The sequence below is a fragment of the Leptosomus discolor genome, chromosome 9 (genome assembly GCF_034619465.1).
Source record: "Leptosomus discolor isolate bLepDis1 chromosome 9, bLepDis1.hap2, whole genome shotgun sequence".
Classification (NCBI taxonomy): Eukaryota; Metazoa; Chordata; class Aves; order Leptosomiformes; family Leptosomidae; genus Leptosomus; species Leptosomus discolor.
The window spans coordinates 37,491,905-37,518,517 of record NC_141399.1 but is presented as its reverse complement, the minus strand read 5'-3'; the positions used below and the strand labels follow the sequence as shown (position 1 = coordinate 37,518,517).

The 26,613-nt window shown below is 47.7% G+C and overlaps 1 protein-coding gene across 2 annotated transcripts in view; it reads right to left on the bottom strand.

Annotated features, from left to right (window-relative positions):
- LOC104340672 (gamma-aminobutyric acid receptor subunit beta-4) overlaps nucleotides 1–26,613 on the bottom strand; it is a 74,534-nt gene that overhangs the window by 6,782 nt on the left and 41,139 nt on the right. For both annotated transcript variants that reach the window (XM_086470707.1, XM_086470708.1), the window contains exons 4-5: nucleotides 16,325–16,545; nucleotides 3,245–3,327 (exon numbers count right to left, since the gene is read on the bottom strand). In XM_086470707.1, the coding sequence (XP_086326833.1) occupies nucleotides 3,245–3,327; nucleotides 16,325–16,545 (304 nt within the window). The remainder of the gene's footprint in view (nucleotides 1–3,244; nucleotides 3,328–16,324; nucleotides 16,546–26,613) is intronic.

The following is a 26,613-nucleotide window of genomic DNA, read 5'->3' as shown; positions in this document are numbered from 1 at the left end:
AGAGCTGCATGGGAGCCCTGCTGTGTGCAAAGAAGCGGTAAGATATGTACAGGCTTTCATAAGGCACGGTGCAAGGCTTCCTTCTTCACCTATGCCCACAGACAGCTTTTATTCACAACCTGCACTGCAGCACAACAGCCTGCCTTATCCACAAGCCCTCGCAGCAGAGAGGCAGTTGGCTAGCAATATCCAGCAAGGTTAACATCCACTAAGGAGAGCTGCCACCAAAACCAGCACCAATGTATTAGTGGGATCAGGGGAATGAAGAGCTGTTGAATGTACCATGGAGGAGAAATTCTTCTACCCAGCCTTAGGGGCCAAGGGTTACCCCAGATCAGAGACACCTTTGAGAATGGTGTCATCCTGCAGCTCCTGAATGCACAATTCACTGGGCAACTTGGTCTGATCTCATAGCTGACCCTGCTTTGAGCTGTGGGATGGACTAGAGACACCCTGAGGTCTCTTCCCAAACTGAATCATTTGATGACTGTGTAGTTTCCAAGCCCACATCCTGCGCTCTCAGTCATTACTGCGCTTATTCATGGGTGCTAAAAAATAATAACAATCTTCCAAATGCCATTCCAGATCTGCTTCTGATTTAAATCAGCTAAGCCAGGGCTCCACCTCCTCACCCCATGGCATGCTTCTGCTCCCATGGCAGCAAGTGGTAAAGCACCCACACCCACGAGCCTGAGATTCAGGACCCTTAGGTTATCATCTCACCTGCTGCAGACATTGGGGTGTCACAGCCCGTTGCACCCCAGCTTTGTGCACAGGTGTTTGAGTCTGGCTGCAGCGTCTCTCACAGAGCACTGAGATCAAGTGTGGAAAGCAGCAAGAAACAGCCAAGAGCCAAGTCCCCCACTCCTCCCCCAGTGCTTGATTCCAGCGGCTCAAACGCTTTCTCAGATAAAAACATTGTGTGCGATTTTACATTTGATTTCATCTGGCTCACATTCTGGCTGTTGTTCTGAATTTTTCCAGGATGTTACCAAGCCCTTTCTACCAAGCGCTGCCCCTCTGCAGAGGTGCATCCAGCCTGTAAACAAGTCACCTCTCTACCTCCTTTGCAGTAAACAAACCAGACTGAGCTATTGAGGCGTCTCACTGCAAAACATCTGCTCTAGCACTTGAACCACTTTTTAGCATCTTTTCTCAACATCTTCTGATTTCTCAACTTCCTTTCTAAGTTTTGGAAACCAAACATAGACAGAGTCCTTTTCCCCATCTTGCCTGCGACATATTCAGAGGCCAGTTGATTCCCTGCTCTGACTCACGGCTCCCCTGGTTTATATAACCAAGGCTCACTCCAGCCCTTTTTGTCAGAGCCCTGCTATGAAACCTCCAGCACTGGTGCTCAGGGCTGTCATCCCTTCATCATTTCCCCTGTCGATACCTGTGTGGGTATGAGTGCCCCTGTCTGGCAGTCTGGCCTGCGTTCCTGCACCCAGGCACAGACCTCCGCATTTAGCTGTAATCCAATGCATTCTGGATGCATTCAAATTGGGAGATATTCAAATGTGCAGCGAGCAAGCCACGCAGACTATCTTCATCATCCACAAATTTAACAGCAGTGACTTCAAATTTACTTCCTGATCAGCAATGAAAATGTCAAATTACAGTAACTAATTTTAGGAGATTTCACAGTTAACTAGCTCTATTCCATTTATTCTATGACCTGTCGGTATTGGGTACTAATTTTTATGGGTTTTTAAATTTTGTTATGGCTTTATGCAATATGAAATCAAACATGTTTTTTTCAGGAAGCCATTTTTTAAAGTGATTCTAAAGAGGAAGGTTGTTCAGTTTAAAAATAAATGTTTCACTTTGATTTCTAGCTTTAAAGAGAAAACCAAATTTCCATTTTACTTTTAAAAAGTAAAAGAATTTTCACAAAGACAAGTCATTTCAACCTGAAATATCATATTGATACGATGTCTTAAAACTTTGGATTAACAGCCTGTTTGCTGCCTACCTCATCAGGTTTTTGTTGAATCCTGACACATAGCTAGGCAGAGGTATAAGTGGTGAGAGCTGTTTTGGGGATGGAGGAATGTGACCAACAGACAGTGCCAGCATTGCCTTAACTCCTGCAGGCAGGTGCCCCAAGCTGCTGTGGGGAAGGAGATCCCAGCTGCCTCCTGCTGCTTTACGAAGCCAGCATCCCTGCACCACAAGAGGGTATTAAGGTCGTTTGTTTTGTTGGGTTTTTTAATATACTTTTTTTTAAGCCAGCCATAAAAGGACTGTTATTCCAGTGTCATGTGGACCTGGAAGCAAACAAAATGGAGTCCCGCAGACTTTGAATGCGCGAGTGTGTAAAAGACAAAAGCTCTGAGGAGGGAAACAACTGACTCTCCATCTCTGCATGGATCTTAGAAATATTGTAAGGAAACTTAGCTTAGACTAACAAATCAGCTTGACATGTCCCATTAAGAACAAAATCGCAACATGGGGAACTGTGGGTAATTCTCTCCCTTCTGTTTTCTTGGTTGTACTGTAAACTATTCTCAAAATGCTAAGGAGTGCCAGAAATGACATGCCATTAGTGCCTTTACATCCCATTACCCGCCACCCCAAGCACTTCGATAGCTGCGCACCCTAAGCAACCCGAGTGGTGAGTGGGAAGGGGGCTCCCAGATGCAGGCAGGGCTGGTAAGGTGGCATGGCAGCTTCCCACTATGGATGCTGTCAGTCCTCTTTTATGAAAAAAGCATTTCTCTGATAATTACCACTGAAGATGCATGATCATCACTGTGAGATCTGCTGCTCTGGATCACTCCTGTGGGGATACTACAGTGCATTTTTATGAGGGAGAGCCAGACCTCCTCCGCCAGTGCGGATAAGAGAGGCTTTCCATAGGGGTCAAGGTAAGATCCAGGTGAGGAAGGACTGTGGGAGGGCTCAAGTCCCACCTCCTGCGCTGAGCAGGGGGCAGCCATGACTGAGGGCAGGCTCCCAGGGCTTTCTTAGGGCTAAGGGAGCCTTCCACTACTCTCCTGAGGGTAAGAGTGATTTTAATGCCCAGTTTTCTGCTAGAGGCCCATTTCCCTGGGCATTTCATCCATGAAGTCCCCTCAGGATGGAGTTTGGATGAGGGAGCCTGGTCCTGCACCAGGAGACATCCTCCAGGAGGGTGGCCTGTAACACCCCTGGGAGGCACCCCATGAGCAGGAAGCTGGGGCTGGGGCAGGCGGCATCGGGTGGCACTGCAAGGCGGAGGGTGGGCTCGAGGCATACGCACAGCTCTCAATCTCCAGCGTGCAGTTCTGCTGGTCCAGCGGGTACCTCCGCAGGTCCATCATGCAAGCAGCTGTGGTGGTGATCCTGAAAGCGGAAGGGAGAAAAAAAAAAAAATCAGTTGTGTGTATTTTCTTACAAAAAAAAAAGGAGAAATGAAAGGCAGACGTGAAAGTCAGGCAGCATTTGGGGCCGCTGTTTCCCTGGAAACCAGGGAGATCCATGGTGCGAGGTGTGCAGGGCGGGGGGGCTGGATGCAGCTCACCCTCAACTGCATGGCTTAAACCCTTCGTGACTCACGTCAGGAAGGCAGTATCTCTATTAACAGGGTGTGGAGGGATTTATGTTCCTCCTCTATCTCTCCCTTGAGAGAGACAAAGAAACTAGGAGTAGGCAGAGCTATGGGCACGGGGAGGGGGTGGTGGAGGAGAAGCATGTCAGTTTGTAAGAGGGAGACAGATGACATGTGTCCATAAAACGGAAGTTGTATTGATTAAATTGCCCAGCAATGACCTATGGATAAGAATAGCTGACCACATTATCACCCCCTTTTCCTCCCAAGTTGCCCCAATGACCCTGCTTGCAGCCCCCACCCACACATGCCCCCTCCATTGCACCCACTTTAGCACCGCCAAATCCAAAAGCCAAGACCCCAGAACCCTTCCACTCCTGTGGGCAACAGAGTCTCTCCTGCACAATGATTGCATGGCCAAGATTCATGAAAGACACATGGGGGGTTGTGTGCATCCCCCTGAAAAACAAATATAGGGAGAGAATGAGGGTCATTGTTGTTTTGGGTGTGTCAGAGCACAGGGTGAGGGCAGAGTGGCACAATGCCCATGATGAGGTTCACATGAGGGTGCAAGGAGGGTCTGTGTGTGTTACTTGTTGTACATGAAGGAGTATCACTCTCTGGGATGGGGAATTTTGGGGCGGGATAAATGAGGGAAGAGGGCATGAAGCAGGGACAGAGCAAATCAACAGCTAACTCACCAGCCTGACAATGCTACCCTGGAGTTAACAGGCTGCCCCTATTTCTCAAATATATTGCTCCCCTCACCCTTTAATGCAGTTCTCTTCCTGTGTGATGTATGTGTGCAGTGTGCTGAAGAAGGGGGCGAGATTGGTGCATTCCCCCCCTCTTTTTTTCAATTAACCATCTGGAAGGCATTAATCAAGCTACACATTTCTTACTATGTAGGCATAACCAGTGAACTGTTAACGAGAAAGCTTTATCTTCTGAGCCCTGTGGCCTGGGAGAGAGAAAAGAGAGGAAAAAAAGAAAAACAAGAAAGCACGGAGGGATGAGATGGCAAACCAGCAAAAAAGAAGGGGAAAACAGAAAAAACATCAATGACAGAAAAAGAGACCAGAAAGGGGGAGACAATGGGTGAAGCTGGATGGAAAATTGGAAAGTGGGGGAGAAGGTGGGTCGGCAAGCACCCACAGGAGACGGCTGCCCCAGTGGGGGTATCGGGGTGGGGGCTGTAGCAGGGCAGGCGAGCAGCCCCGCAGAGCTGCTGGCTCTTTAAGAAATCTCGTGTGCTAAATTTATCTCTCCGCTGTCTGTGAAGACTGTTTGTAGGAGATGAAGCCTTGAGGAGAGCCTTTGCCACTGCCTGCCGTGCTATAAATAGATCCGAAGAGACGGAGGGAATTTATATATATCCTCACTGGGTCTAGATACAACATTGCAACTGCCCTCTCTCTGCGCAGGGGGCCCAAGTGAGCTCTTAACCCTTTTATCTGTAATGCAGCTGGGGGGGAGGAGAAAGCTCAGAGGGGGAGAAGGATAACAGGACAGGAGCCACTTGAAAATTATCACCATGGCTTTGGGATTGCATGTACTGCTTTTACAGTCTCCCAGTTTGGCATCTCTAGGAGGGCTGCTGGAAACGCAATGCCTCTCCCACCCTAACCCTCCTGGACCAGAGTAGCTGGGCACAGGGGTCCACGGTGGAGCAGCAGATCTGAAGCACACCTTGGGGGAGCTGCACCTTGCCAGGAAAGCCTAAAGTGGCAGGTGCAAAGTCCATCCTGGCCAGGCACTGAAACCAGAGTCATGCATGGGTATGAGTCATCCCTTCTACGCCGCACACAGCATACACTGTATATATTATATTGCACCCGTGGGAAATAGCAGTTACAAATGCATTTTCCTGTTTTCCCTAAAGTGTGAGATGCAAAAATGTATTAAATGAAGATTTTCCACCCCATTTGTGGGACCCTGTGGGCTAAAACCTTTCCACAGTGTCCATCCCAAAATTGGAGCCTGGCTGGCTAACTTGGCCACACAAAAGACATCCAGGGGAAGCCTTTTCTGGTTCAAGAGGGACCCTCACGCATTTCGACAAGATTTGCTTATCACCTGCAGTGCTGGTTGGAAATGCAGAGCACGACACAGTGAGCTACGGCTACCACACTCCATGCGCCAAATCCTGCTCACACTAACAGCCAGCATAAATCCAGAGCCACTCCAATGATTTTTGCAAGATTGCATCAATTTATATCAGTAGAGGTTTACATCAGGGCAGAATTTAGCCCTGTTGATTCAAAAAGAAGAGAACCTCAGGACAGGCAGGACAGAAAGGAGAAAAACAAGATTAAGAGGGCATCTGTCCTCAAAAGACAGGTGATTTCTCTTTCCTTCCAATGAAAGGGCAGGTGTATCCACACTGTATAGTTCAGCATCCTCTAGATACCCCAGTTGGCTGCAGGTCCCAAACTCCTGGTGATCTGCCCTTGTAACACTGCTCGGGCAAGTAAGAATAGGGACCATGTAGGATGAAGGTTTTGTTCTGTTTTCAGAACAGAGGTAGCACTGCCACATGCAGCTGTCCTGGGCTGTAGCCACCTGCAGTCTGGAGCATTTCAGCTGCAGTGCCGTACCCACGGTGGGGTGCACCTGGCAAGCCCTGGGACACCAGCACCAGAGGATCCCCTGAATGTGGGGCTCCTGCAGTATGACAAGATGTGAGAGGCGGCTAGCCTGGGGCACCAGGTTCAGCTCAGGTCCTGCCTCTGTTTTCCTAAACCCTGATAAACTAGCCCTACTTGGGGTAAAGCAAGTGGTATCCCAGAGAGGAAGGGAGTGTTTAATTCTTTAGACCTCAGATCTCAAAAAGCGTCCTGGACACCAATTTCCCTTTGCCATACCCAGCTTGAAGTCCATGGGTGACCCACAGCATCACAGCCCTGTCACAGCTACACGCAGCACCTGCCACTGTTGCTGAAATATCCACCTGTGACCTCTGTGACTGACTCTACATTCTCTTGCTCCTAGAGAGGCCAACAAGAGATTTCTCTAGCACCTTTGGTGGCTGTGTACTATGGGTAGTTGGGACTCATAAAGAGCTCCACTCACTTCTCGCAGCCAAAGGGGAATGGGAGTAAAACTCAGGCACCCCAGCAACCTTGTGTGGTCACTGCACATGCCGTCTCTGGTCCAGAGGGCTACAGGACCAACCTGTGCCTCATGGTTTGATGGGTGTAAACATATTACCTTGATAGGCTCTGAGCTGTTACATGAAGAGATGTTTGCTTAGCACACAGAAGACAGCATGGGGAGGACTGGATGGGAGAGATAGATGGAGGGGATTGACACCAAGGAGGTCCTGGGTGTCTCCACAGGGTTAATAGGCAATAAAGGTGGAAAGAAAGTAAGAGGTGGAAAAATGAGGAGAGAATCAAAGAGTGATGACGACATAAACACTGACAGGGGAGACAGGAGTGGAGATGAGAGACAGGAGAGCAGATAGTGTAGGACAGGAGGCCACCAGGGTAACGGAACAGAGCAGAGGGATCAGGCGAAGCAAGGGGTAAGTTAGCCTGGGGAAGGGAAGCTGGAGAAGAACAAGAGGTTAAAAGACAGAAAGCAGATGAGGAGTGGATACTCACTCTGTGAGAAAGGAGATGAGGAGACAGAGAACAAACCATCGCCCTGTAAACAGCTCTAGACGGAGCGCACTGCCTCCAGGAGACACTACCGAAGTGAAAGGGAGCAGGGAGCGCGGGGGCCGGAGGGAATGCCGGGGAAGGATGCCACCTTCCCCGTGGCGTTAGCAAGAGGCACTGGCACTCAGCCAGGCTTCGTCTTCTCCCTCACCCTCCTCCTCTCCTGCTTCTCTATCCACCTCCCTCCCCTTTTAAATTCAAAAATTTGTGTGGTGTGAAATTTCATCTGCTTTGATGGCAATTCATAGAGACACTGCCCATCGGAGGGGAGAGGCTCGCCTGTGCTTTGCACAATGCGCTCAATGAAGCGGTCCCACTCCCTCCAGCTGCCGAGCCTGGCCACCACCACCACCCTCCATCTCCAGCTCCCCTTTCCTCCCTCAATCTCTGCCCACCCTGTGGGCCTCTGGGTCAGCCTATCACGTGTCACAACCCTTCCCTTTACACCTCCTTCCCCACAAAAAAGACATTCATGCCTTTGGTCTAATCGTTTCTCCCGAGGTCTGTAGGCAGCCGTGCTATCAAGCAGCCAGGTCCTCACTGCCCTGCTACTCTGCTGCACAGCTGGCAGGTGGACACAGTTCATCTCAGGGGAGACAGGGCTGTGGAGAAACTACTGTACATTCCAAAAAAAAGAGGAGAAAAGGGACATGCATTCATGAGATGTTGAGCTGTTCTGCCAGGCTGTGAACTGATGGAGATCCCCCTTCTCTGCCAGCACCCAGTGGATCCAAGCAGAAGCCAAAATAGCGTGGATACCTTACTCTGGAAAGCATCCTTCAACCCCCGGAGAGGTAGAGACCATCTCTAGAAAAGCAGCCACAAAGTTCTAAGCCACCCAGCGTGAGTGCTAGGTCTCTGTTACAATGAGGAAAGCTCTGCCCACCTGAAGCTTCTATTGACAAAGCAGATGCTGGCACAGAAAGGGTAGTGCCGCCTCACCCTGCTGTCCCTCTGCCACTGCCTGCTCTGCAAGCTGAGCCTGGCAGCAGCAGAGGAATATCCCACCATAGCTGCAGCTCAAAAGGGAATGCTCAAGTTTCTGCAAACCATCAGTCCTCCACAAATATTTCAGTTCTCTGACATGAACACCACCAGCCATTTCATTCCCTCTCTGATCCTCCTCATCACTGTTTATTTATTAATGGCTTCTTCTGTCTTATTTAGAATGATTATATAAGTTCACAGACATAGAGCAGCACAGAGGTCCAACCTGCCATTAAAACCTGCCATGTTTGAACATCTGCTTTCCATCTCCTCCTTACCCAGTTTCTGGCTGCCTCCACAGTAGCTGTCTTTTCAGCTCCTGCACCAGTCAGATCTCCCTTTACCACACTTCAGCTCTGAAGGCCCTCAGCCACCCATGCATCCTCTAGATCATCTCCAGTGTGCTGGGAGAACCAAATTCACTACCTACAAGTGTAAGGGGCAAAAAACGACCTCCCCAAAATATGATCTGATTTCAAATGGAGCGGGTCCAGACTCTCTAAGGAAGACTGGGTGGGAGAGAGTGGAACACTATTACCTTTGAGGGGTCCTAAAGCAAGTGGGGTCCCTATCACCTTAAGCTCATCCTTACAAAATAAACTACTGTACTGTCTGCATCATAACTGTCTCTATACCAGCAAACTAAACATGCTTAGCACTGGATTCTGGGGCCGATGCCAATTGGTACGGAACAGATTTTGTCTACACTTAAATTCTTAACCTCCTGAAAAAAGGATTTGGCTGCACGCAAAATGCCTGTTGAGAATGGTCACCAGCTTCTCCTATGCTCTAACTGGGAAATGCCCAAAAGACTGTTGGTGGCCACAGACCAACCCAGGAAACAAACTGACTATGTGGACCACTGATGTCCAGTGCCAGGTATGTTCCTTAACACCTTTAGCTTCAAAAGGATGCTGCCTAAGATTCAGTATGGATGAGAATAGGAGTATAGCACAAATACCCCCATCATTGCCTTCACAATTCAAGGGGAAACACAGCCAGCAGTTCAGGCACTTAGCCTATTTTGCAGTTATGGATTAAGTGTCATTATGTAGGTCCTAACACAAACACTCTCACAACAAAAGAGAATAATTTTTTTAAGTTGCTGGTTGCAACTTTTTGGATTTCAGATCTCCAGAGAAGTTGAAGATGCTCCTGTCCCCGTGGGATAGACTCCCAAAGCTCACAACTGTTTGCAGCAACAAGGAGAACGGATGGAAGCAGCTTGGGTTTCACAGGACTTGTGCAGGCTCGCCTCACGGGGCAAGTTAGACTCATAAGGGAATTTTGGTGACCAAGAAGAGAGAAAGAGAGGCAAAATTGCTGTTTTGCTGAATGTGTGAAAAAAACAAATTTGAATTTTCACTCTGTACATTCTCAAAGTCAGTCATAAAAACACGCTGGCAAATGTCACCTTCTGCCTGCCAGTAAGCACAAACTTTGAAGGGCCTGAAGGGATTTGTAAACCCATCGTGAATTTTGCCATTCTTTTAACACAGTCTGATCTTCGCAAAATCCTGCAGGTCATATTAGAACAAAAAGCAAGGCAAGGATATGGAATATTTTCCACTGGTGTCTGTTTGCCTAAAATTGACTCCATAAGCCTGGGCACAATCCTGCTATGGTCACTCTGTTTCCAAAATCGTCTGTGCTTGCACAGGCATCCCTTTGATAAATAACAGTGTGCACTGCACTCAGATGGGGGAGAAAAAAAAGCCCTTCTAAACTAACACTCAGGGTACCACTCATCTAAATCAACTGTTTTGCCACCCTGGGAGAGTACAAAGCAGAGTTGCCTTGGCTGCAAGGTTTTGCTTTTCTGCCTCTTTATTCTATTCGAATGCGCTGTGCATCTGGCAAGTTGTCAACTGGATTGGGGGACAAGAGAGACTCAAGTGGAACATGTTTAAAAAGAGATTCGTTTGTTACTGTTGCTTCAGATAACAGTGACCTGCACTTAACAGAGCAGCATATCTCTTCCTTCAACAACATCAGGCTGCGATGAAGTTGAATTAATAAAACAGTAATCCATGACTTAAACCTGTGGGATATGGCAAAGAACAGACAGGGTCCAGGGGTGGGCTCAGACTGGTGGCTGGGATAGGATGAGCAGGAAGACGAAGAGGTGCTGCCAGGGTGAGGCGGGGGTTCAGGGCACACAGACTGCTTCAGTGATCTGCAAGGTTACAGTGGGAATCAGCTGTTTGTGGATACTCCTTGACTTCTATTTTTGCTAATAAAAAAGTCAGACTTATAGGAGATGTAGCGCAGGCAGCAATTCCAGCCAGGCCCTGATGGTGCTTGCCTCTGTTTTTTGCAACATTAAAGATGGAGAAGCAGCTCTGGCTTGCTGCTTTATCCTGGTTTAGTGAGCTCAAATTTCTTCCACAGCTTCTAAGATTATTCTGAAGTTCCATATTAATCTTCCTACCAGTGTTTCTAGCTAAGACCCCCATCCTGACCCTAGGAGGCAGAAATGAAGAAGATCTGTCCTTAACCTCAACTGGGAAGCTGAGCTCTTCTCCCACCCCCACATCTTTGTGCTAAGGAGCTGGCCCAAAGCAGAGCTCTGTGGCAGGAGCAGTACAAGGCTGCAGGACTAGCTCCAAGGGGCTGACTGGATGGACATAAGCTAAGCTGCCAAAGGAGACATTTCTGTTGCCTTTGCCTAAACTGTGGAAGGAGCAGGTAGAACTACTAGAGACAGGGCAGAGTCTGAATCATCTCTCACATTTCCAGAGAAACCCTCCCTCAGGGAGGGAAGAGGAAGCAAAAATCATGAATTTATTCCCTTCTGGCCTGTGAGATGAGAGAATAAAATTGATCAGCGGTCTCAATACAGAAAAAACGCCTCAGTCTTAACCCATCAGGCCACCTTCTCTGCAGAAAATCAAATAACACCCATGGAGAGAATAAGGAGATGGCTGCAAATGGCAGGCTTCAAGTGAGACAGGAGGAAAAATCTTTCTATCTGCTGAACTCAATAACCCCAGGCTGGGACATGGGGAATGTAATACAGACAGGGCTGGGTCCTGATCAAGAGGCAAGTTGGAGATGGGAGCTATGAAGAAGTCCTCAAGATGAGCTCCAGCAGAGTCCCAGGCATGGGAAGGAGGCAGGGCAGCCCTGGAGGAACTACACACCAGGGTGACATGAGGGTCTCTGACAGCGTACCTGGTGTTGGATGAGCAAGCGGGTGGGATGCTTGACATACATCTGTTAACCTGCATTTCTTCCCTAGGTAAGGCGACCAAGAAATGGTGCTTTAGCTGCTGCCTTGCCCAGGAACAAGGCCTGGTCCACAAGTGGGTCAGCAGTGGCTTGCTGCAATGCAAGGGCTGACGTCCCCCAGGAGCTGCTACCTTGCAGGCAGCAGCTGAGTGATGGGAGTTTACCCTGTGAAAAGTAGAAATTAAGTGCTGCCGGAGCAGATATGCGCAGCTTCTCTCAGTTTAAAACTGCAAATTTTGAGTTGTCTGAAGTAGGACAATTCTCTCCCCCTTGCTTTAAGCACTGAACAGGTATTTACACTGATGAGCATAGCAAGGGTCTGCTTCCCCAGGAGAGCACTCAGAGCCCTGCTATGCCTTGGCACCTTTGCATGCATCCAAACTGCCTCATCTCTAAAACACACCTCATCACAGTGCCTATCATGGACAGGAATAAAAAAACCCACAACACACATGCACATGCTCCCCACCACCACTACCACCTTCGCAGGAGGAGATCCCTCATTCTCTCTGCACAGGGTTTAGTCTCCGTCATCAAATTCCTCTGCAGTTTTTCAGTTGCTCAGTCTACATTGCCTGGGCTCCTCGCCAGCCAGGCATTGCATCTTGGTTGCTGTCCACCCTGCTTCACGCCTGCTTCCCAGCAATCAGCCCACCCGCTCCCCCTGCGAGCTCAGGGATGTAGCCTGGGCTCCTCAAAGAACCTGTTTTGCTGGAATCTGGTTTTGTCCCTAACTAGAATGAAATCAAAAAGCTTCAAGATTTCCCTGAAGGATGTTTTAAATCTGGTTTCAAGTATGATTTCAAATTACCATATGAGAATTTTAACATTGTTACAGTTGTTTCTACTTTTAGGTCCCTGAAAACAGATAGCAAAATACTGATGACATCAGCATTCGACAAGTGTCAACTTGTTTCCCTACCAAATGGATGCTACATGGTCTAAAAAAGGAAATAAAAATCTCAGACTGTAACATATAGCTTGCGCATGTGATAATGTAAAGCATATTGAATATTGTGGCAGGGGTGGACTAGACAGTCTCTGGAGGTCCAGAGAAAGCCTTTGATGATTCTCTATGTTACTCAGACATCAGCAGTGGAAGTAAAGCAGCTTGAAATAGTGAGGGAAATATTAACATAAGTGAAAAATTCTCTACATAAAATTAGGAGTGAAACATCAAGATTCTCTGAAATGCTTTTTCTTAAATGAAAAAATTCTCCCTAATTTTTTGTTTAAAATTTTATGAAACCGATACAATTTCTGACAAAAAGCCATTAGGAGGAAAAATATATTGAATTCAGCTGGTGCTATCCAGCTCTTCCACGCTATTTTATCTGCCTCCCTCCACCACCCAATAGCTGATTGCTTTGTCTCTGTGGGTAGCTCCTTTAAACCTCCCTTCATATCGCAGACTTTCCACATCATTTTAGCACTTTGCTGCTGCGTGCCACAGGTGACCAGCTCTCCTATGCTACACAGGCACTTCTAATTCCTGCAAGGTGTTTGGGAGCCAGGTGAGTTCAGGCACCATCATGCCAGGTTACACCTCCTAAAAACCTGTTAGCTCTGCTGGTTTGCATCCTCCCATCCCACTTTGTGTTTCCAGAGTTAAGAGTACCCTCTGGGCTTGATCTGGGCTCCAGGCCCTTGTTTGGCCTTCTGGGATTTATGCCGTCTGCTAACTCATTGAGGAAGGGGGTAGGGAACACCAGTCCTGACTTCAGCCCCACAGCAGCCCAGCATCGCTGCCTCGGCACAGCCCGCTGCTGCTTATGCATTCCTTTTGTTGGAGACCTGGCAACCAGCTTTTAATTCAAGCCCAGTGGGAATTCATTTTGGAGTAAGCTTTTGTACTGAACACTTTCCTAAGATGTAGCTACATTACCTCTGCTGTACTCCCTTCATCCATTAATTTGCTAGTTCTACCAAAAACAAATATATGCTTTTCTGACACACAAGTTATCTGAAGCCTGATCTTGTTCTCACTGAAGTCAGAAACAAAGCACCCATTGACTTCCACATGAGCTAACTTGGACATCGCAGTCTGATCCAGCACTTGAGCCTGATCCTGTCAGCCGCTTGAACACTTGCTGAAGCCAGGGGCCTGCCAGGGTGTCATCCTCCCCGGTCTCTGACATCAGAGACTGCTGGAAAGAAAAATGACTGTTGTGCCACAAATAGCATGATTGAGTCACTTTGCTACAGGATCAGCTCAAAGGAAGGGGAAGTGACTGGTGAGAAGGTAGCAGGGGAAGGAACAGAGCTGTAGTATCTTGCTTGGGGAAAAACAAACAGGCAAACGAAGGAAAAGAACCAGAAATTGCCTCCTTTGGCCTTCTTCCATCAGAGCAACTCCGTTTTATGAATCATTCCAAAAAAGTCAGGAAAAGACAAGAACAGGCTTCAAAACACAGGGAGGACCTGCACTTTTCTTCTTGTTTGCAGGACAAGCATGGGTGCATTTTTACAAAGATAAAGGGAACACAGGTGACTATTCAATGACTATTTTCTTACTTGCTTACACCTGCCATGCACGTGGCTATGTATTTTTGAATAGGGTCACAGCTGTTTTCACCTGCAAAACTGGACCTGGTACCTCTGTTGTCAGCTAAATCACAGCTGCAGCAGTCAGTACAGAAAGCAGCCCTAAAGAAATCATTGTCCATACCACTATGAATAAATCTAGAGGGATTTCAAGCATTCAGGGCACCTGCCTCATCCCCCAAAACCCCAGTGCTTTCAGGATAGGAAAAGCCATCCAACCTGACCTGAGGTACAGTTTGGGAACAGGAGCTGCAGTTGCTCAGTGCTTCGTTTTTGCGATTGCTGTTTTCTCCAGGGGCAGGAGAGCAGCTTCCAGGAAAACCAGCCAAAAGTTAAAACAACACAGGCAGCTCTTACTATGGCCCTGGAAATAACAGGGGCAAACAGCTGTCATTTTCTTTCTTTTAGCCTGGACGCAATTTTCCTCATCTCACCCATCTACACAGGTTGTGCAAAGAAACTAAACTCCCTTCCCCGCACTGCTGCGCCCCATGGGAGCGGAAGGCAGTCCAGGAGGTGCTTGCACAGTGTCTCAACCCCGAGTCAACTCAAGTGCAAAGCCTCCAAGGACTTCCACTGCCCACCACCTGTGCTGCAGGGTTCACATTGCTCATTATTTGAGCTGACTAAATGGCAGCTGATAAAAATATCTAGCATTTCTTCTTTTGCTGTGCAGGTATGTGCAAAGATTTCCCACCAGCCTGAGGGAGGCAGCTCTATGCTCAGGTGGGCTGGCTCAGCAGCAAAGGGCAACCTGACCTTAACAGCACTCTTTGCCCCCTACTTCCCAACAGGCTGGTGAATTTATGCTGCTACCTACCCCAAGTCAAAGCATCTTCTTGCCTAGCCTTCACTCTCGGTTTAATACAATGAGGAAATTTGGGGTAGTCAACATGTGGGAAGGCTACAGGTTTTCTAGTGGGTCAGTAAAGCTGGCTCAGGGCTCCCTGGCAGTATCAACCTAACAACATCACCAGCCCAAGGCAGAGAGATGGATGTACCTGTCCTGGGAAGGGAAAGGCAGAACCAGGGCAGAATCACAAAGTTAGGCTTGTTGCACCTTTTGCTGTCTCTGGGCCTGGAGCAAGAGTCATCCGCTAATTGGAAGGAAAAAATAGTACATACATCACCCCTCGTACTGCAGCCTGTCCCTCAGCACCAGCAGTGACTGCTGCTCTTTTGGCTTACCAGGTCCCTGCCATAAGGAAATCACAAGGCGCAGCCACCTTGCTGCCCTGGCAGGATAATGCCCCGGACAGCCTCTTACTTTGCTATGCCTACACCCAGCCCTACCCTCCCCAAAACAGCCCTGCTACTTAAAGAGGAGGAAAAAAATCATAACAAGTCAGACTTTGCCACAAAACACGAAGAAGCAGAGGAGCTGATACTGTAAATGGGAAGGGTGGGTGTACCCTCTTTGAAGGAAAAAGGTCTTTCCTCCCCCTTCGCTGCACTGGGACGTAAGCCCAGAGCTGCTATCGCAATCATTTGTGAATGTGGAGGCAGGTCTAAAAAGCCAGCTGCGAATTTTGGTAGTTGAAAAGGAAAAAAAATAACCTAGGAGAAAAGCTCAAAGCAGACAAATACAGGGTTGGGAAAATCATTGCCTAGATATCAGCTACAGGATCCTAAACCTGCACTCGTACCTCTAGCTGCATTTTAGCTGCATTTAGCCCATTTTAGCCCTCTGCTCCCTCCATTTAACTTTCTTATCTACCCTGGCATCTCCACATATCCAGCTTATACAGTAAGGCCAACCTTTACCACCTCCACTGCACACAAGCACAGCACTTTCAAAGGCTGTGGACTTGCCTATGTTAATTTATTCCAGACACCTCTAAAAGCCTCCTCACTGAGGACCATTTCCCTACTAGATGTTGACTTTCAAGCCTCAATCTTCAGAATTGCTCTGGTAAAGAGTCATTTTTTTAACTGTACAAAAACATGTCTCCTATCTCATACTCAAAAATGACTAAAATGATTTGACTCAAATGCTACAGAAATTCAGCCCTAGATACAAGAGTAACAAAGTCTCATCTTCATAGGCCAAACCTGCAGAAAATTATAAGCAACTGAAAATGAGTGTTTCAAATTGAAGTGTTATGCAACATGAATGACAGTGACCTGAAACACTCAGAGCAGACTATTCCCATCTCCAACATTTATCTATAGCAGCATGGGAAACTTTGGAGGCCCGAAGAAAACAACCACTTCCAGCTTGAAAGAATAGATACTTAAAACTGTACAACCCTTGAGTAGCTTTTGGGCTTTTGGGTTCTAGCCTTACCAGAATATCTTTGGAAATGGGGGAAGTTTAGAGGAGATGTCATTCTCTACCACAACCAACAAAGATTCCCCTTAGACTTACCTCAGGCCATACAGGACAGTCCCATCAGGATGGAGCCGAATCATGCGATTCTTCACTGTCACCCCGTGCAGAAAGGACTTCTTGTCATTCAGGAAATAGGTATCAGGCAGCCACAACTGATCAGCCACCCGGTTGTCTAGGGTCAGGTTGAGAGGAAGGTCGTTATATGCCAGGCGTTTGTCCCGCCAGCTTTGCTGGAAGTACATGGTGATGGTGTAGTCCTGGGAGAGAAACATGCAAATGTCAGCCTGGCTTCAGGGTAGGGACGTAACTCAGTCCCTTCACTACTGCTGCTGACAAGACCTTGGTGGGTCTCCACATTCCTTGGCACCTAAATGTTTGCATCCACACCTCCACCAGCTGCGGGGACTGTGCTTTGTTCTGGGAAAATGGAAACAAGCCTGAGCTTTGTAGGGACAAAATGGCATTACATGACTCCTGTCAAAAAAACCTCCATCCCACTCATGTTGTCTCAGCCTGCTTAGAGTTTGGCTGCAAAACTAGTAGTAGTTAGGACTACAATAGCACTAAAGGATGTCAACAACAGTGGGCTACACTGTACCAAAGACTTCAAGGATTGATCTCCCAATTAAGTCACGTAAAGCTGTCTGGACACAATGCAGTCATGCTCAGCCACCGCTTGTTACCACACAGCTGGTAAAAGCCAATTTTATTTTGAGCAGAAACTCAGGAGAGTCCTAAGGGCACATGGAGAATCTTACCTCGAGGCCAAGGTTTCAAAGTCAACCCAGGCCAGCCGTGACAAACTACTAGCATTTGCCTTATTATATGAGCTAAGTTCATTGCAATTCTCAGGAAGGGACATATGTGGAGGAAATCTGTCACCAGTGGAGCATGATCCACTGGTGAAGGGGCAGCTCCCTAACTATCTCCAGCTAACACAATGCCATGTATATGTTCTGCACCTCTCCTGTTCAACAGTAGAATGTTGACACTTAAAACTCTTGCTAAGACAAGAATTCGATAGAGGGCAGGGAGAATTGTTTGGTGGCCCACAGGTGTAGCTCTGCAGAAATCATACTAGTTGCTCGACAGTAACAGCATATCCCGGGGACATCCAGAAGCCCCAGATCAGCTTGTTCAGAGACACAGTATTGTGGCACCATACTAGAAGGGCAATTACTTCTTCTCAGGTAAATGACTAGTACAGGAAGGGGCCTTGTACACACCAATAACAGAAAACATTCTCACAATAGGTTTTAAATAGGCTAGGAGCCAAGATTTTTGGGGATAAAATGGCTAGCATTAAGATAACAGGATGTTGATTAGGAAGTGGGCACAAATCTTGCTGACAGTGGCCTTACAGAAGTCAGTGATATTTCACAAGTCCTTAAAGAAAAAGCATTTTTGCAAATGCATGCAAATGATCTAGAACAGATGGGACCAGAGACACATTGTCTCTTCCTAAGTAGATACCTAAAGTGCCACAGGAATCCTCCTGACCACACAGATTTGTATGATGGGTGTTTCTGCTCTGCAAATTCCAGCTCTGTGCAAGGGGCTGGTAAGGACCTTGCTCATGCACTAACATCTGGGCTGAGCACAGAGGCATGCTGCCTGCCTGCCTTCTCCCACTGACTTCACTCAAAGCCAGGTTTGATTAACACCTCTGAAAACAAGCTTAAATAATTCTACATTATGTGTATGCCAGCTTTTGGGTGTCTAACTATGATTCAGAAATCTAGACCCACATGCATATCTGAAAGGTCACAGAGTAAATCTGTGGTGTAGACTGGATACAAAAGCTGTATCTGTCACTTTCTGTGTTATACTGAAAAGAACAAAAGCACAGTGATAGCTTTCTGGCCAAGAAACTGTTTTGCTTCGCTTTTTAAAGGACTGCTAAACTGTCTCAGAAGCCTCACAGTCCATCTCTTGGGGCACAAATATTTTCATTTTGGTCAAGACCTTGCAAAGGATAATGTTCGCCCCAGTACCCCTCCCAGGGTGTCTGGACCTGCATTGCAGTGAGAGGACAGAGAAGCAGAGCGCTGGAGTTCCTGGAGCCTCTTACCTTCCTTGGTAACAGACTCTTCCCCTGCCTGTGGGAAACTCTGCTACAGAAGCATCATTTCCATTCTCCCCCTTTGAGAATGTCACCCGCACATCTTGGCAAGCTGCTTCACTGACCTGTATTTTCTAGTCCTTGACAGAGCCCTACAACACCTCAACCCTAACCAGGCCACCCTACTGTCATTGCAGGCTCCCACCAACCTTCAAGCAGCAGCAGACAAGAGGTGGCACTGATCTCCAAAAGACAAAAAGGGCAAGCTACTTAAAAAGTGAACAGTCATTTGCCCCCAAGAGAAACTCCTTCTAAACACATCTTCGATATTTCCAGGATTGAATGGAACAAACTCAGAAGGGTTCAGAAAGAAAAGCCTACAACCTAGCCATCAAGCTGATTATGTTCTTCAGGTGCAGGGATGTTTCTCAGGAAGAACAGCCAGCCCAGCCCTGGGCTGAGCTCTGTTCTCCAGTCTTCCTGGGCTTCTTGGCACAATAGATTTCTTTGGGCAGCATCATGGAAGCCTAGAGCACTTGATAATCATGGTTCATCTACTGCCCAAGGTTTCCCTCAGCCCCTCTCTCTCCTGATTCCTGTGCTCCACTTCTTGTCCTCTTGCTCTCCCTACCTACGTTGTTGAACAGTGGCCAGGATCTCTGGACAGAAGAAAAAGAGCAGGACAAGTGTCCACCCCACAGAGGTCAGTCCTCCCTGGGAGGATAGGTGCCACTGACATACTGATAGGCACAGCACTGAGCTATGGGGAAGATGGGTGCTCTGCCTCCAGGCCTCTGGGAGATGGCAAGGCACAGACCAAGGGGCTGGAGGAAGCACTGATGTGGCTCACTACAGCAAATGAGAGGGACTGGTACTCAGGACAGAAAGCAGTGAGCTTGCCTTCCCCTTTATAACCCATAGCCTGGTCAGGCAATTATGAAGTACCTGTGTGACACCCTGGCATCGCCACCTGGCCAGGCTCCAGAGCTGATGAGATCTTCATCATAGCCTTCCTTTCAGAGGTATATAAAATAATGACCAAGGGTGACATCGTTCTGCAGAAGCAGAATGGACAGATGGAGCCAATGCATGCAGTGGTTCATGAGTTCAGGAATCAGGAGTAATGAGCCTGATTTTCCTCCAAGTCTTGAGCAACAACCCCTTGTTACAGGATTTTATCTGTCATTGGGCTAATACGAGGCTTTCCCAAACCTCCCAGTAACCAGTGACATTCACAAGCCTACTGATGCCACAGTTATACCACAAGCTGGGTTTCTGAGCATCACCAGCAGATAGAAAGCTGGCCCATTTACCAGGCTCAATGAAGAGCTTCAAAACCAAACATACCTGGAGCCAATGCACCCCTCCAGCTCTTCTTTCTAGCTCACCAATGAAGCACTTTAGTGGGACAACACAGCTGAATTTCCCTGCCACCTGTGCTAGGGACAAGCAAGGAGGCTTTCTCTGTGCATTTGTACCTTCACTGCTGCTGTTGAAGGAGAAAGCAGGCAGTGCAGGCAAATATGACATTCCACTTGCTTCTAAACTAGCAGCCTAGACCCTCTCCACACTGCAGCAGTGCAGCTCCAATAGCAACAAAAAGGCTTCCAAATTTACTATTACAGATTCGAGTGGGTCTTTCTGGAGGACCAAAAAATGCTCGGGCAGGGCCAGAGTCTGGCAAGGATGGGAGAGCTTTGCAGAGAGCTCCCAGCTCATCCTGCCAAGTACCTCTACTGCACCAGGGAGAAAAGGCAGGACCCACTCTGGAGGAAGCATGCATATGCCAAGCTACCCTGTGCAACCTCCTGCTTTGTCTGGTGGCTACTAGGGGAGGTGTCCTGGTCTGAGAACCGTGACGGGAGGAGAGGCAAGCGTGGAGGGAAATATCACTCCTCATCAGAAGCTCCATGCAGGTTACACTGCAAAGACCTTTGGAAATTGTTCAGTGTGGACTTAGATTTCAGTTTTTAAAAAACAAAGGCTGTGACAAGGGAAAGGGACTTCTGAAGAGTGGACATGACCAGAAGTTACATGCCTCCACATGGTCCTCTGTTTTCCACCCCCAGGAAAAGCAAGCTTTCCAAAGATACCTGCAAACTTTCTCTAGCTAGGCTTTGCTACTGTAGCTTAACTGGCCATGTCAGCCTGTACCTACCCTGACCAGCATCCCACTGCAGGAAACTGAAATGCTTCAGTCAACAGCCTTGCCAAGGGTAAAGCCTGTTTCAGACCCAGATGAGCCCTGCCTGGTCTCACTGACCTACCAATCATGTGCCCCCTAAGCCAAAAGAGCTTGTGTGTTTGAAGACAAATTGTTCTCCATCTCTGCTAGTCCAGCGGTAGCCAGATTCCTTGGTTTCTCTCCAAAGTCTGGTACCCAGTAGCTCACAAGCTGCACGGCTCCAACACTGCATCCAGCCCTGTTATTTACCACAGTACTCCTGCACTGCCCTCCCTGCCTTGCAAGGTGGGCCTCATGGTCCAGCTGCACGTGGGACCACACTCAACACTACAGCTCCCCTTCAGCCCCTCACGAAGCTGAGATGGCACCTGAGCCTGCTGGAAACCTGCTCAGCATGACCATCCCCATGAGAGCCCCACTCCACATGCCTCCACTCGGTCTGCTCCTTGAGAGCTGTCAGTCCCAGCCCCCTTCGCCTCCGCCACTCCCAGGTTTTGCGAAGGCTTTGCTCTCTTTCTCTCTCCTCCTTCTCACTGCGTGATGCACACAAAACAGAGATGAAAGCAACGCGTGGAGCCAGCAGACACTCATGTTGCAGAGGTGCCTCCCTGTGAGGAGGGAGGACAGCTCACTTAGAGGCCCACAAAAGCCCCGGAGAAGGAAGAGCAGCTTACCTGAGGGCCTCACATGCTGAAATGACAGTGCATCCTACCAGCTACTGAGGACGGGGCTGCTAGCATCCATCTCCAGACAAGAGAAGGATGCTGATAGTTACAGACCTCCCTGAAATTCAGCAGAGACCCCAAACAAAAGATGATGTAAGAGGACTGAACAGGGAAAGGCTGAAATGTTGACACAAGGGGGGCATGGATGGAGGAAAGTATTTTCTGCAGAACCTTAGAGGCAACAAATCCAGTCAAGCATGCACAGGTATTCCCCATTTTCTCAGAAAACAGGGTAGATAAGTTGAAGGGAATAGCAGCTGACGCACAGCAAGAAGGGAAATAAGCTGGGGCCATTAGTGTGATTTCAAGAATGAATTTCCATTGGCTCATATTGCAAACACCTTTATTATCATCTACCATACGAGCCCCTCCACCTCCATCTCACAGAGCCTCTTTGGGAATGCAACGCTATCCTATCCCTAGAAAGCAAACCTAGACTCACTCTGGACCCTTCCCCACTTGTGCAGCCTCTGAGCAGAGATGAGCCCACTGCCAGAAGAGATCAAAGTTGCCTCTTGGAGCAGAATTGTCCCAGGAGGAGTATGCCAAATCTGAGAAACACTGACAAACCAGAGGGCAGAAGGAAGCTGGACTGATTGGGGGTAGCAGGTACTATCTGAAGTCACCATAGCCCAGGTGAGGACACAGGCATGTGGCCAGCTGCTCGTGGGCCAGCTGAGTGCATTGAGCAGTGTGCAGGGATGCGCCTAGATCACCAAGGGACACAACACTTCAGGGAGTCAGTTCAGGGTGGGAACCCCAACTTCCTTGTCTACAGATCAAAGAACAGCAAGGGATAGAGCAGGACCAGTTAAGGCACCTCAGAAACAAGGTGCTCTCAGCACTGTGCAGAGATCAGCTTCAGTCCTTAACTGGAAAGCCACCTAAAGCAGTCCTCCTTTGCACGCAGTGACACACTGTTAGAGTCCCTAGGCTCAAGGATGCTCATTTGGAGGACAGCATCGTGTGAACCTTTCTGCTGACTGCAGTGAGAGAAGGGGCCCAAAATTAAGGAGCCCTTCTTCCTCAGAAAGAGCTGCCCTTCTCCTGCACAGTCTCATATCAGCATGCAGAAAACAAACATGGTATATGTCCCAAGTGGTATTCTTGCAAGTGTGCTTGTGCTGATTTTGAAGACACGGTTGTACTGTGTCAGACCAAAAGTCTTTCTACATTAGTATCCTGTCTTCAGTAACAGTAAAGAGAATAGCAGGGAAGAATATAAGCAAAACAAGGTCTCTGTTGTGTTACTTAATTCTCCAGATATTTGAGGGTTAAGGATCTCCTGAGCCAGAGCTGGTACCTTCTTAATTGAAGATACTCAGTTTTTCTTCTGAGAGTTTGTCTTATCTCTCAGTATTCAGCCTTTGGCATCTGCAGTCTTGTGGCAGAGAGTTCCACAGTTTAGCTCTTCACTGTATTTACATCACTTTAAACCAAGTACAAATCAGACTTATTCTTTTCTGGTTCGCTGTAGTGCTTGCATTAAGCCAATAAATAACCATAACCCTATGCTACTCAAGCTTACAGGGCCTGACCCCCTTTTAGATACTTAAGGGTTACTGAGCAGAACACAACCACATGCACTCTCAAAAGTAGTAGAAAGGCTCTGACAGAGGCAGGAAGCAGCAAGGGTGGGGGAGAACTGTGGCACAGGTTAAACACAGAGCAGAACAATGTGATGACAGTATCTGACATTCAGCAATGGGTTGTTGCACAGGAGAAGACTGAAAGCAAGGCAATGGAAATAACTCTCCACAGAGCCTTTGGAATTTGCTGTTACAAAAACATGAATTCAGGAGCTTAACAGTATTTTGGAGGGTCTAGGCATTAATGTGGAAAATACTGTCCAAGTCATATAAGGAAGGGACTAACAGGAAAAAATAGCCCAAGGATGAAGAGCCTCCTGCTGCAAGGCAGAAGTTCCATCTTCCAACAGAAAGTCACCAGAAGCATCCCTCCCAGGCAGGCTGCTTCATAAACCCTCAGCACAGCTCCTGAGAGACGCAGTTCATTGGCAGGTTGGGTCCGATCATTTTCCTTTGTGCTGTGACGTATAGAGTCCCCAGTACTACAGTTGTCCAGAGGCAGAAGCGTGCGTGCTTATTGGGAGCTACATAGACTCAGAAGTCAGGATTAGACACGGAAGGAATAATGTATGTGAAAGGGTCAAATCTTTGCTCAGAATACAGTATTTCTGGCGATATAGATGTCTCCTGTGCCTAGACCATTTTTGTGGATGACAAATGACTTGGATACCTTGAGGAGGGGCTTTGAAAGTGAAGGTGACTGTTCCAGGCTGCTAGTGGATGTTGTGTTTCACCAAGAACTTGCAAAGTACTGGAAGCAATAACTTCACTGCAGGGGAGAGTGCACACTGCTCTTCTGCTGCTGCATGACTCTGGGCATGAGGAATAAAGGAGGTTTTGCAATTTGCCTCTAGCACTAGCTGTGCCACTTGACTTTTTTCCCCCCATTTCCCCTCCACTCTGACTTTGATAAAGCACCTCCTTCTGGAGAAGGGACCAAATAAAAGTCCTTCCCCATATAAGCAAATTATGTATGGTCTCCTTGTCCAAGATCACAAAAGAACATTAGGAAAGCCAAGATGCTCCAGAATGAGGGAGAAAAATGGAACATCTGACTTAGTAAAAACCAAGCTGCCACTGCCAGAGACTAATGAACAGTTTGCTGGCTTCAACTTCTCTGATGATTAAACACCATCTCCTGTTCCCATCATTCTTGGGAAAGAAATTAAAGGACAAAGTAGTCCTCAAGTATGTTTCATTTTAAGGAGGGGTAGGGGAAATAAGAGAAATTATTTTTAAGTGGAGGAGACAGGATGTGCCTGCAATCAGTTGCAAAGAATTGGAGCAGCGTAAAGTGTAGAGGAGAATACATGAAGGACAGAGCAAGACAGCCGCGTTTCTTCCTTAGCAAGCCTGTTTAACAAAACTACTTTGCCCTCATAAGGGATTGCCCATTTCCACACAGATAAATTAATGGGTTCCAGACCTCAATGAGCACCAGTTAATCTGATATAACGAAATACCTGATAGCAGTCTTTCCAGCTCTAAGACAGAAAATCTTCTCAGACTCCCACCTTTGCTTAGGATAGCAGGCAGCAGCTCCTGCACTTACTGCACTTTTCATGGAGAGAGTATTCTGCCAAAATGCTGCTTTTAATTTTTCTTTTGGTGCAAGCCAGTGCCCAGTTTACAGGTCTGAAGTTCTGTATGATAACTGTTATTCATGAAGTGACAACTATTTTAGATACTACCCTTCTCCGTATGTTTCAGCTTAGCAGGTGAGAAAGCCACAATCTCTTTCCACCTCCCCTGTTTTTGAATAACCAGATGTCAGCACTGACATGGGGATCAGGAAGAGCACCTTCCACCTGCAGTCTCTCTGCCAGAAATGCAAGGGGACAGGAATAGTTGGCTTCTAGGATATGCCCTTCTGTGCTGCAGGTCTTTGTGCTCTTGAACTCATTTTCTTTAGGACCTGAGAAGTACTTTGCATGCAGATGTTCCCCTCACTAATCTGATCTACTTTTGTAGTAATTTGCATGTGTTTAATTGCTGAATGCATGTCCAGGAACTGGGACAGGTATCAGCTATATCCTCAACAACTAGGGGTGTGCAAATAAAGTGTCACTTTGTTGTCCTATTTCTCTCCTGCCCTGCTCTGTCCCTGCAGGTGCTGGTCCTGCAGGTGTAAGATAGAGGACATACCTAGCAGGGTCCTAAGCCAAAAGGGCATTGATCTGCTTTCAAACTTCTCAGCCTTTATATCTATGCCCTATCCAAGCAGGAGGCAGCACCACAGGTCATCTGCTTAACAGCCCCAGTCACGCTGGAAGCAGAGGTCAAGAGGAGAAAGCCAGAACTGATAGGCACAGGGATGAGTATCACCTGCTCTGTAAGCACATGAAAACAGCAACCTTGTTCAGTGTTAAAGGCAGCAATCCTGAAATCACCACTTGCAGCACGACATCTTCCTCAGGCAAGCTCTTAGAAAACAATGCCAGGCAGTTTCTATTCTTAAGCCATAAAATCTGTGAGCTACTGCATACCATTTCTGCCGGTCTTGTCTCCTCCCTCAGTTCCCCATGAACTAGTAGCTGGGCAAAACCCAGAGCCCATTCTAGCCCCAAAAGCAGGATTGTTTGACCTTTGCAGATCTGCATCACCGGCTGGCTTTCACTCCAAACCTCATCATAACCTGCGAAATTATCTTTCCCAGACTGGAACCACTTAACGAGAAATTTTTGCTTCCTATACCTTCCCATGCCAAACCAGCACAGAAGGGTATGCTTTGTCCAGACAGCCAGCTAGGGCCAGAGAAGCAAGGCCATACATTAAGTTCCAAAAAAGGTGATGCATGAATCTGACCAGTTTTCAGGCCGAAAGTCACAGGGATGGTGCTCACACTATCTTCCTGTCCTAGATGGGCTGGAAACCAGTAACGACCCATCGTAGTACCAGGAGAGTTAAAAACAAGTAAGACGCTCACTTAAACAAGGAGGGCGCTCAGGCAGCAAGTCTCCAACTGAGCATTTTCTTCCAGAAAAACAGCAAGTTAGAGGGGTGACTGGCTTGAGATACCGCACAGGGGGCAGCAAGAACACCCCCCTTCCATGAGAAGTGCAATGTATGTTTTTCTCAAATGAAGTCCATCCCAGGAATGACACGGGTCCCAGATAGTGCAGGTAACATGCAGAGAGATCCTTAAAGGCTTATTGCTTGCATCTACGCTCTGCTAGTGCATCCGATGTCTCCAAATGGCTTTATCAAGTCTTCCCTATCTTACTATATTTACTTAAGTCAAAATCTTAACTTAGCTCCTCTTGTTGACTCTCTTAAACTTTCTCTAGGTATGTACAAGGTCACCCGTTACCACTGTGTGAGACACACAAGCATTAGTGCACTATCTCTACGGAGTCTCAGAGAAGTGTTTTGATCATGCATGGCATAGCTGGAAAGGGAGTCCGGGGGCACGCTTATATTACAACAAGGTTTCTAGTTTGAAGTACTTGGTAATTTAAAACAGATCATGCTGTCATAGGCTTCTGCTGACCCACAACAGGAAAACAAGGTGCTTTCAGAAAGGCCATCTTTACCTTCCACTGCACTAATCTAGTACGCTACACAACAACTTCTTCACACAACTGCCTTCTGCCTGCACTAATCTAGTACGCTACACAACTGCCTTCTGCACACCTACAAGCCGCGGGACAGTGCTGGTGCCTGTATCCCACGTCTTCTCCTCCCCTCTCCCACCTAGCTTCTCCCAACTCATCTTTTCATACTTCCCTGGCACTACCCTTACTGCCTTACAGCATGTGTGGCCA